Source organism: Rhinoraja longicauda, chromosome 14 (genome assembly GCF_053455715.1).
Source record: "Rhinoraja longicauda isolate Sanriku21f chromosome 14, sRhiLon1.1, whole genome shotgun sequence".
Taxonomy (NCBI): Eukaryota; Metazoa; Chordata; class Chondrichthyes; order Rajiformes; family Arhynchobatidae; genus Rhinoraja; species Rhinoraja longicauda.
In genome coordinates this window covers 4,831,369-4,843,141 of record NC_135966.1, presented here as the reverse complement: position 1 = coordinate 4,843,141, position 11,773 = coordinate 4,831,369, and the positions used below count along the sequence as shown (strand labels likewise).

At 46.2% G+C, this 11,773-nt stretch overlaps 1 protein-coding gene across 1 annotated transcript in view; it reads left to right on the top strand.

Annotated features, from left to right (window-relative positions):
• Positions 1 to 131, top strand: part of sowahaa (sosondowah ankyrin repeat domain family member Aa) — a 3,392-nt gene extending 3,261 nt beyond the window's left edge. The window contains exon 1 of the mRNA XM_078411042.1: positions 1 to 131. This exon is cut by the window's left edge and continues 3,261 nt beyond it. Coding sequence (XP_078267168.1) covers positions 1 to 39 — 39 coding nt within the window. The 3' untranslated portion in view covers positions 40 to 131.
• The last annotated feature ends 11,642 nt before the right edge of the window (positions 132 to 11,773 follow it).

Genomic DNA, 11,773 nt, shown 5'->3' with positions numbered 1-11,773 from the left:
GTCGTGAAACGCCGGCCGATGACTGAAATATTCTTCTGAAGTGCGCCTTCCAATGGTTAAAACGGACGTGGTGCATCGATGGAGAAATACAGAAAGCTGGAGTAACTCAGCGGGTCAGGCAGCATCTAGGAGAGAAGGGATGGGTCGAGATCCTTCTTCAGACCCCCGAAACGTCACCCATTCCTTCTCTCCAGAGATGCTGCCTGACCCGCTGAGTTACTCCAGCACTCTATGAAACGTCACCTATCCATGTTCTCCAGAGATGCTGCCTGACCTGCTGAGTTACTCCAGCACTCTGTGAAACGTCACCCATCCATGTTCTCCAGAGATGCTGTCTGACCCGCTGAGTTACTCCAGCACTCTGTGATACCTTCGATTTGTACCAGCATCTGCAGTTATTTTCCTACGTGTAGAAATACTACGATGCCAATGCTGGTATGTGCTCTTTGGAGGAACTCTGGAGATCAAAATTTAATCTGGTGCATTAAGCTAATTTTCATAGGCACAAAATGCCGGAGTAACTCAGCGGGTCGGGCAGCATCTCTGGAGAGGAATGGGTGACGTTTCGGGTCGAGACCCTTCTTTAGCTGAAGAAGGGTCCCCCGACGAAACGTCACCCATTCCTTCTCTCCAGAGATGCTGCCCGACCCGCTGAGTTACTCCGGCATTTTGTGTCCATCTTCGGTGTAAACCAGAATCTGCAGTTCCTTCTTGAGCTATTTTTAATCATGAATACTGTTCTATGGTTACATCTGTAATGACACTGAGCAATAACAGTATGTATTTCAATGGTTTTCAAGGTCAAGGGGAAGTTTCAGTGATAGGATATTGTAGGATGGAAATTCTTGCGAGCAAGATGAAAGGAACTGCTGTGTTCGAAGCCAACTTTTATCAAACTGGGGCCATTTATGAGGGTATTTATAACTTTGGATGATGTGGGAATTGCTCCTAGACCCCTCATTAGCCTCAGTGGCGTGCGTTCTTGTCGAGAAAAAGCACAGTGAGGTCACTATTATGGTCTACCACTCCTTCTAAAGTTTATTTAAAGATGAAAGCAAACATTCATTAGAACGATAATGGTTCCCCCCTGCCAAACCTATTTGTACCCATGGTTAAATGGCATGGTGCTTGGAATCTCCAGTGGCAAGGTTTGTTGTGCACCATCCCCACTTGCGTTCATTGAATCTTTACGAGGGAATTAAGTCTGATTTTAAATTTTACTTTGGTGGAGATATCTTACTCCCGAGGGAAGTTGTGTGTTAGACTGTGGGCCGGCACAGTGGCACAGCGGCAGAGTTGCTGCCTCACAGCGCCAGCTGCCTAACCACGGGTGCTGCCTGTGTGGAGTTTGCAGGTTCTGCCCGTGACCTGCGTGGGTTTTCTCCGGGTGCTCCGGTTTCCTCCCACACTCCAAAGATGTGCAGGTTTGTAGGTTAATTGGTTTCGGTAAAGATTGTAAATTGTCCCCTAGTGTGTGTAGGATAGCGTTAGTGTGCGGGGATCGCTGGTCGGCGCGGACCCGGTGGGCCGAAGGGCCTGTTTATCTCTAAACTAAAGTAGAATTTGATAGGCACCAAATGCTGGAGTAACTCAGCGGGTCAGGCAGCATCTCTGGAGAGACGGAGTGGGTGACGTTTGGGGTCGAGACCCTTCTTCAGACTGAGAGTCAGGGGGAGAGGGAGACACAGAGATAATTTGATGTTGGAATTTGAACCACTTCAAGGTTGTGTACCCTCATGAATATTTTAGCTACTTCTCACCCTTCATTGATATACACATTAACAATTAAATTCAAGTCAGTTTGTGTGGTCAAAAATCGTAAATGTAAAACTTTGGTCTGTGACTCTCCCTCAACAGTAATGTGAATATTGATCATGTTATGACCATTATTTGGAAGTGTGCGGATAGTTGTAGAGAACCATTTGATTTTAAAATGTTCATTTTTATTCCTAACCTCTCCTGTTCTGCAATCTTTTCCAGCCTATATCCCACTGGTTTCATAGAAACATAGAAACATAGAAAATAGGTGCAGGAGTAGGCCATTCGGCCCTTCGAGCCTGCACCGCCATTCAATATGACATGGCTGATCATCCAACTCAGTATCCCGTACCTGCCTTCTCTCCATACCCCCTGATCCCTTTAGCCACAAGGGCCACATCTAACTCCCTCTTAAATATAGCCAATGAACTGGCCTCAACTACCTTCTGTGGCAGAGAATTCCACAGATTCAGCTTCTTGATGACAGGCAAATGTTATTTTGCTACCAAAGGCAGTTAGTTGTGCCTTGGCTATCAAAGCCCTAGGTTTCTGAATTCTCTCCCTAAAGTTCTGCCTCCCCATTTCTCTCTCGACCATTAAGGCGCTCCTTGAAACTTACTCTTGGACTAAACGTTTGGTTCTCATGGCTTGGCATGAGATTCCCTTGCTAATATTTCTGTGAAGTGCTCTGGAGTTTTTTAGACATCAAACGTTGTTACACTCTGTAACCTTGCTGCTGATAATGTAACATTTGAAAATAAAGAAAGCAAATTAAAAAATGTCAAAGGTTTTATTTACATGTCATTTGTGTGTGTAGCTTAAGAATGGATGTGAGAAATTGCACGTTAGAAATTGGTTGTTTTAGAGGGCTAAGGGCCAAATGCAGGCTAATGGGACTAGCCCAGTCTCCCAACATGGTTGGCATGGACAAGGTGGGACGAAGGGCCTGTTTCCATGCTGTAAAACTACGCATTTTATGGTGTTAATTATACACCTTTTCGCATCTTGTTGTGAATGGATTCGAATGCTATCATTTTGAGTGCAAACTGGCCATTGCAATTTTGTAGGTTATTCAGCTAATAGTTTTGATCTAAATAAAAGATATTCATTCATTACTTCAGAATCAGCGTGGAGCTAGTGGGAGAGTCTAGGACCAGAGGCCACAGTCTCAGAATTAAAGGAAGTTCCTTTAGGAAGGAGATGAGGAGGAATTCCTTGGTAGTGAATCTGTGGAAGGCTGTTGAAGCCAAATCAATGGATATTTTTAAGGCAGAGATGGATAGATTCTTGATTTGTACGGGTGTCAGGGGTTATGGGGAGAAAGCAGGAGAAGGGTTAGGAGGGAGAGATAGATCAGCCATGATTGTATGGCGGAGTAGACTTGATGGGCCAAATGGCCTAATTCTGCTCCTATCACATACGAACATAAGCAACAGATTGACAGGAAAAAAGAGGGGAACTGAGAATCAAGTTTTTATCTTCCTGTAAAAGAGTAAGGTCAAGAAATCTATTTATAAGTGAAGATAGACACAAAAAGCTGGAGTAACTTAACGGAAAAGGCAGCATCTCTGGATAGAAGGAATGGGTGACTTTTCGGGTCAAGAACCAGAAGGGTCTCGACCCGAAAAGTTACCCATCCCTTCTCTCCAGAGATGCTGCCCGTCCCGCTGAGTTACTCCAGCTTTTTGTGTCTATCTTCGGTTTAAACCAGCATCTGCAGTTCCTTCCTGCATATTTATAAGTGAATTCTTCTTTGCTCCAATCCATTGGGCGGCACGGTGGCGCAGCGTTAGAGTTGCTGCTTCACAGCGCCAGTGACCCGGGTTCGATCCTGACCTCGGGTGCTGTCTATGTGGAGTTTGACCGTTCTCCCTGTGACCCTGTGGGTTTCTCCGAGTGCTCCGGTTTCAGGTTTGCAGGTTAATTGGCTTCTGTAAATTGCCCCGAGTGTGTAAGATGCAAAAGTGGGATAACGTAGAACTAGTGTACGGGGTGATCGATGGTCGGTGTGGACTCGGTGGGCCGAAGGGCCTGTTTCCATGCTGTATCTGTAAACTAAACTAGACTAAGATACTTGGATCCATGTTCGTGTGCAACCACGCATAACCCGCAGGCATTGCCACTTTCATTTCACTGCACATCGAGTATGTGTATGTGACAAATAAATTTGACTTGACTTGACTTGACACTCCGAACGGCTCGATTGTAATCATGTATTGTCTTTCCGCTGACTGATCAGCGCGCAACAAAAGCGTTTCACTCTACCTCGGTACACGTGACAATAAATGAAAATAAGAAGAGATGGACTTGCATGTCTTGGTTTGGTTTATTCATTGTCACGTGCACAGAGATACAGTGGAAAAACCCGTTCTGCATGTTATCCAGTCAAATCATACCGTACCGCAGCGGCAGAGTTGCTGCCCTCGGGTTCGATCCTGACCACGGGTGCTTCTGTACGCAGTTTCTACGTTCTCCCTATGACCGGGTGGGTTTTCTCCGAGATCTTCGGTTTCCTCCCACGCTCCAAAGGCGTGCAGATTTGTAGGCTAATTGGCTTGGTTTAAATGTAAAATTGTCCCCAGTGCCTGTCGGATAGTGTTAGTGCGCGGGGATCGCTGGTCGGCGTGGACTCGGTGGGCCGAAGGGCCTGTTTCTGCGCTTTATCTCCAAACTAAACTAAACCAAACTAAACTAGTAGATCCTCTTCTGGAACAGAAGAGTTCGGAATTTGAGTTAGATGTGGCCCTTGTGGCTAAAGGGATCAGGGGGTATGGAGAGAAGGCAGGTACAGGATACTGAGTTAGATGATCAGCCATGATCATATTGAATGGCGGTGCAGGCTCGAAGGGCCGAATGGCCTACTCCTGCACCTATTTTCTATGTTTCTATGTTTCTAACAGCACGCAGAGTTGCCATGGTCCGGCACTATCTTGCAGCTACCAGGTCACTAAAAGTCTGTCCTTGTCTGAAGGGGATATGTAAAGTTTCTTAGAGGGGACGCCCTGGCCCAGTTTAACGCCACCTGCTCTTTCCACCTCTGCTCCATCTAGCTGCCACAGTTATTTATATTAACAGAGGAGGTTTACCAGAATGATGATTGGATTAGCGGGTATTAGCTAAAGCAGCTCAGTCTGCCTGGACCTACCTGATCTCCCGGTTGCTAAAGACTTTAATTCTCCTTCCCATTCCCACACTGACCTTTCTGTCCTCGGTCTCCTCCATTGTCAGAGTGAGGCTAAACACAAAATGGAGGAACAGCATCTCATATTACGGTTGGGCATCTTGCAGCCCAGTGGTGTGAATATTGATTTCTTTCACTTCAAGTAACCTCAGCATTCCCTCTCTCTCTATCCCTCCCCCATCCAAGTCGCACCTGCTTCTCGGTTTTACCCAACAAACAGCTAACAACTCTCTGTGTGAAAAAAAACGTTCTCATCTCGGTCCAAAAAGACTTCCCCCTTATCCTTAAACTGATTGAGGGGGGATCTTATAATACAGCTTCCTTGACCATCGTTACATTTTCGCATATCTTTCGTTCATTGTTCTTTATCTCTTTACATCATCGTCTATACCTCTCGTTTCCCTTTTCACTAACTAGTCTGAAGAAGGGCCTCGACTTGAGACGTCACCCATTCCTTCTCTCCAGAGATAGACAATAGACAGTAGACAATAGGTGCAGGAGGAGGCCATTCGGCCCTACGAGCCAGCACCGCCATTCAATGTGATCATGGGTGATCATTCTCAATCAGTACCCCGTTCCTGCCTTCTCCCCATACCCCCTGACTCCGCTATCCTTAAGAGCTCTATCTAACTCTCTCTTGAATGCATTCAGAGAATTGGCCTCCACTGCCTTCTGAGGCAGAGAATTCCACTGCTGCCTGTCCCGCTGAGTTACTCCAGCTTTTCGTGTCTACCTTTAGCTAAAGGAGAGGTTGGTCCTATTTGGATTGTTCTCTCTGAAACACTTGAAGTTGCGGGGAGACAGATTGATTCCTGGGATGGCAGGACTTTCATATGAAGAAAGACTGGATAGACTCGGCTTGTACTCGCTGGAATTTAGAAGATTGAGGGGGGATCTTATAGAAACTTACAAAATTCTTAAGGGGTTGGAGAGGCTAGATGCAGGAAGATTGTTCCCGATGTTGGGGAAGTCCAGAACAAGGGGTCACAGTTTAAGGATAAGGGGGAAGTCTTTTAGGACCGAGATGAGAACGTTTTTTTTCACACAGAGAGTGGTGAATCTGTGGAATTCTCTGCCACAGAAGGTAGTTGAGGCCAGTTCATTGGCTACATTTAAGAGGGAGTTAGATGTGGCCCTTGTGGCTAAAGGGATCAGGGGGTATGGAGAGAAGGCAGGTATGGGTTACTGAGTTGGATGATCAGCCATGATCATATTGAATGGCGGTGCAGGCTCGAAGGGCCGAATGGCCTACTCCTGCACCTATTTTCTATGTTTCTATGTTTCTATGAGACCTGTTAGAAGTACATAAAATTATGCTAGGCGCAGATAGATTGGACAGTCAGAAATTGGACAGTCAGAACCTTTCTCCCAGGATGGAACTTTCAAAGGCTCGAGGGCAAAACTTTAATGTGAGAGGGGCAAAGTTTCAAGGATATGTGCAGCGCAGGATACGATAGTGGTGTTTAGGAGACCTTTGGATATGGAGGGATATGGATTATGTACAGGCCAATACGAGTTGGTCTTGGCATAATTTGTAGCTCAGATATTGTGGGCTGAAGGGTCTATTTCCATGCTGTACTGCTCTACGTTCTATGTAAAGTCAAGAACTGTTAGAGATCCAGCCTGCACTCATTGTACTCCTGGACCAGGATATTGAACTAATGAATCCCCCATCAAAGAGCAAACAAGAGTTAGGACCAAAAATAGATTTGAGATTAAATTTTGTTTCAGTACGGGATGTGCTGACACCAGAATGTGCAAGCACAATTGATTCCTACTTTGAAGGCATACACTCTTCAAACAAAACCTCAAGAGTAGAAAGTGCTGGAGGATAAAGAAGATGTTTCTGTCAATCCAGCTGCCTAATACTAAAGCATGCTGGTAAATTATCAAAACACTTGCCCTACACAGTGAAAATTCATCTCATTAAGTTACATCACTGGGTCACGATACGATAGAACTTTATTTATCTCAGGAGGGAAATCTAACTATATCTATATATCTATATACTAAAACTCTCGTATGTACAGGGCATTGGTGAGACCACACCTGGAGTATTGTGTACAGTTTTGGTCTCCTAATCTGAGGAAAGACATTCTTGCCATAGAGGGAGTACCGAGAAGGTTCACCAGATTGATTCCTGGGATGGCAGGACTTTCATATGAAGAAAGACTGGATAGACTCGGCTTGTACTCGCTGGAATTTAGAAGATTGAGGGGGGATCTTATAGAAACTTACAAAATTCTTAAGGGGTTGGACAGGCTAGATGCAGGAAGATTGTTCCCGATGCTATATTTAAGAGGGAGTTAGATGTGGCCCTTTTTGCTAAAGGGATCAGGTGTATGGAGAGAAGGCAGGTACGGAATACTGAGTTGGATGATCAGCCATGATCATATTGAATGGCGGTGCAGGCTCGAAGGGCCGAATGGCCTACTCCTGCACCTATTTTCTATGTTTCTATGTTATCGTGGGGAGTCAGTCTACCCCATGACAGGGAGAGTTGTACAGTTTGATATTACAAACAATGCCACGTGTTTCAACTGAAACAAGCACAAATTAACACAAAAGGATTCAATGTAATTGCATGTTAAATAATTATCCTTTTCTAATGTGGTTGTGTGGTTTGGATCACCTGCAGGCAGGGGAGATTAGTTTATCTTGGCATCATGTTCAGCACGGACAATGTGGGCCGAAGGGTACTGTCCTTTGTAACATTAGCAGTTTTTTCGTTATCAATGCGTACTAATGGCGGCACGGTGGCGCAGCGGTAGAGTTGCTGTCTGACAGCGCCAGAGAACCTGGTTCGGTCCCGACCTCGGCCGCCGGGCTGTGCGGAGTTTGTACGTTCTCCCTGTGACCCGCATGGGTTTTCTCCAAGGACAGCCACAAAATGCTGGAGTGGCTGGGAGAGAAGGAATGGGTGACGTCGGGTGATGGGGAAGGGTCGAGACCCTTCTTCAGGTTTTCTCCAAGATCTTCGGTTTCGTCCCACACTCCAAAGGCGTGCAGGTTTGTAGGTTCATAAAGCTTGGGTATAAAATGTAAAATTGTCCCTAGTGTGTGTAGGATAGTGTTAGTGTGCGGGGATCGCTGGGCGGCGCGGACTCGGTGGGCAGAAGGGCCTGTTTCCGCGCTGTATCTCCAAACTAAACTAAACTAAAGACAAAAGGAAATAACAGGATCGGTGCAAATCCTTTAGCGTTGAAAAGGCCAGCTACAGGAGTTATTTCTTTGGTATATATTTCACTGAAACACTTTGGAATCTCTTTTGAAAGTGTTGCTGTATAAATGCAAGTAATAATAGCTGCTTGAAAGGATATTGCATGATATTAGCATTCATTGAATTGCTCTGAAAGATAAGACCTTCAGTTTAAGGCAATTGGTGAAACTGGTCTTTGCACAGAGGAAAGGAATGTCACATGACATGATTTGGTTTCATATTTCTGGGTGTGCTCCCATTAATCTGCCCGTACAAGTGCCACAGAGCACGTGATTGCGATCTAAAGTATTCTCAACTTCACAAAGACTTTCACCAAAGGTTTCCCGTCGAAGGGATCTACAAGAGTCGCTGCTTCAGCTAGCTTCATCAGAGTCCCACACCACCCTAGCCACGCTCTCATCTCACCCCTGCCATCAGGAAGCAGGTATAGGTGCCTGAGAAATGTAACGCCCAGGTTCAGGAGCAGCTTCTTTCCTGTAACCATCAGCTTCTTCAGCACTATGAACACTAACTTCTGAAATTTTTGCACTATGTCCGTTTTTTCCCCACAATTTATTGAACTTATATTGTTTATTATTTAGTTTAGTTTACAATAGACAATAGACAATAGGTGCAGGAGGAGGCTATTCAGCCCTTCGAGCCAGCACCGCCATTCAATGCGATCTTGGCTGATCATTCTCAATCAGTACCCCGTTCCTGCCTTCTCCCCATACCCCCTCACTCCGCTATCCTTAAGAGCTCTATCCAGCTCTCTCTTGAAAGCATCCAACGAACTGGCTTCCACTGCCTTCTGAGGCAGAGAATTCCACACCTTCACCACTCTCTGACTGACTTAGTTTATAGATACAGCACGGAAACAGGCCCTTCGGCCCACCGAGTCCGCACCGACCAGCGATCCCCGCACACTAACACCATCCTCCACACTAGGGACTATTTACAATTTTACCAAAGCCAATCAACCCACAAACCGGTATGTCTTTGGAGTGTGGGAGGAAACCAGAGCACCCAGAGAAATCCCACAAGGTCACAGGGAGAATTTACAAACTCTGTACAGACAGCACCCGTAGTCAGGTATTTATTCACAAAATGCTGGAGTAACTCAGCGGGTCAGGCAGCATCTCAGGAGAGAAGGAATGGGTGACGTTTCGGGTCGAGACCCATCTTCACACTGAAGAAGGGTCTCGACCCGAAATGTCACCCATTCCTTCTCTCCTGAGATGCTGCCTGACCCGCTGAGTTACTCCAGCATTTTGTGAATAAATACCTTCGTTTGTACCAGCATCTGCAGTTATTTTCCTACAGCACCCGTAGCCAGGATTGAACTCGGGTCGCATAAGGTTTATAAGTGACAGGAGTAGAATTAGGCCATTCGGCCCATCAAGTCTACTCCGCCATTCAATCGTGGCTGATCTATCTCTCCTTCCTAACCCTATTCTGCTGCCTTCTCCCCATAACTTCTGACACCTGTCTCCGGCGCTGTAAGGCAGCAATTCTACCGCCACGCCACCATGCTGCCCTGTGTTAGCTGTGAGTACTGTGTTTACGGACCTGTTACATTAGTTGGGCCGAAGGGCCAGCCTCCCTGCTGTGTGACTCTAAGAATGACGAACGTGGACATGGGTGCCACAATCAGACCCAACACAAAGCAAGAAAGTCCTTGCTGTGATTGAACAGAAGGTTAACCTGTTTGGAATGTTGTATGTGGGATGGGAGAGAGACTTTCTCCTCTGAGAAGGAGACAGTTGGTACAGCAGAAATGTTTTGTCTGTTTGATGCAGAGACACCCTGTCATATGTTGAAAGACTGGAGCGACTAGGCTTGTATACACTGGCGTTTAGAAGGATGAGAGGGTATCTTAGACAATAGACAATAGGTGCAGGAGGAGGCCATTCGGCCCTTCGAGCCAGCACCGCCATTCAATGTGATCATAGCTGATCATTCTCAATCAGTACCCCGTTCCTGCCTTCTCCCCATACCCCCTGACTCCACTTTCCTTAAGAGCTCTATCCAGCTCTCTCTTGAATGCATTCAGAGAATTGGCCTCCACTGCCTTCTGAGGCAGAGAAGGGGTTTCCTGCCCCTCTAAATCGTATCGAAACATATAAGATTATTAAGGGGTTGGACACGTTAGAGGCAGGAAACATGTTCCCAATGTTGAGGGAGTCCAGAACCAGGGGCCACAGTTTAAGAATAAGGGGTAGGCCATTTAGAACGGAGATGAGGAAAAACTTTTTCAGTCAGAGAGTTGTGAATCTGTGGAATTCTCTGCCTCAGAAGGCAGTGGAGGCCAATTCTCTGAATGCATTCAAGAGAGAGCTAGATAGAACTCTTAAGGATAACGGAGTCAGGAGGTATGGGGAGAAGGCAGGAACGGGGTACTGATTGAGAATAATCAGCCATGATCACATTGAATGGCGGTGCTGGCTCGAAGGGCCGAATGGCCTCCTCCTGCACCTATTGTCTATTGGTTGGGAGGGAATGAAGTGCTCTGCCTAGATAAATATCTCCCAACATCAAACAACTCAGCAACCATTGAGTTTCCCCAGCACTTAGTACTATGGAGTCATAGAGTCATAGGAAACAGGCCCTTCAGCCCAACTTGTCCATGCTGACCAAGATGCCCCATCTACACTAGTCCCAGCTGCCTGCATTTGGCCCTTAGCCCTCAAAACCTGTCTTCCCCAAGTACCTGCCCCTCCAAATCTTCCCCAATCTATGGTGAATTGGTAAATAATAAAATTCCTTTCAACAAAGGTCATCGAGTCATACAGCCCTTCGGCCCAACTCGCCCACGCCGACCAAGATACCCAATGTAAGCTGGTCCCATTTGCCCACCTTTTCCCCATGTTTTACTCAAGATTCAAGCATCTGCCGTTCCTTGGGTCCCCAAACAATTATCACTATTAGTTTCAGGATCAAAGTCCAAAATGAGGTTTGTCTGTAACAAAGGGGTTGTTAGTCAGTGATTGTTTTTGTTCAGTCTGGTGATTTTCTGATTTGGAGTAGAATGATAAAGAACTGCCTTTTGTGTTGTTCGTGTGCGTGAGATGCAATCTCATAAATGATGTAAAGGCAGCTCGGTTTGAATAACGAAATCTACATTAGTTCAGTTTAGTTTCTTGTCACCTGTACCATAGTTTATTGAAAAGCTTTTGTTGCGTGCTAAAATCAAACCTTTCCTCCAATTCGACGACACAGAAAAAATCATTCACGCTTTCATTTCCTCCCGCCTAGACTACTGCAACTCCCTATACACTGGGATCAGCCAATCTTCCCTGTCCCGCCTGCAACTGGTCCAAAACGCCGCAGCGAGACTCCTGACGGGTACCCGTAAAAGGGACCACATCACCCCGATTCTGGCCTCTCTCCACTGGCTCCCTGTACGGTACAGAATCAACTTCAAGCTCCTCCTATTCACGTATAAAGCCCTAAATGGACACTCCCCCCCCTACATCAAAAATCTTCTAACCCCCCTCTCTAACTCCAGGTCCCTCAGGTCGGCCAACTTGGGGCTACTCACTATCCCGTGGTCTAGGCTTAAGCTCAGGGGTGACCGCGCTTTTGCGGTTGCAGCTCCTAGACTGTGGAACAGCATCCCTCTCCCCATCAGAACT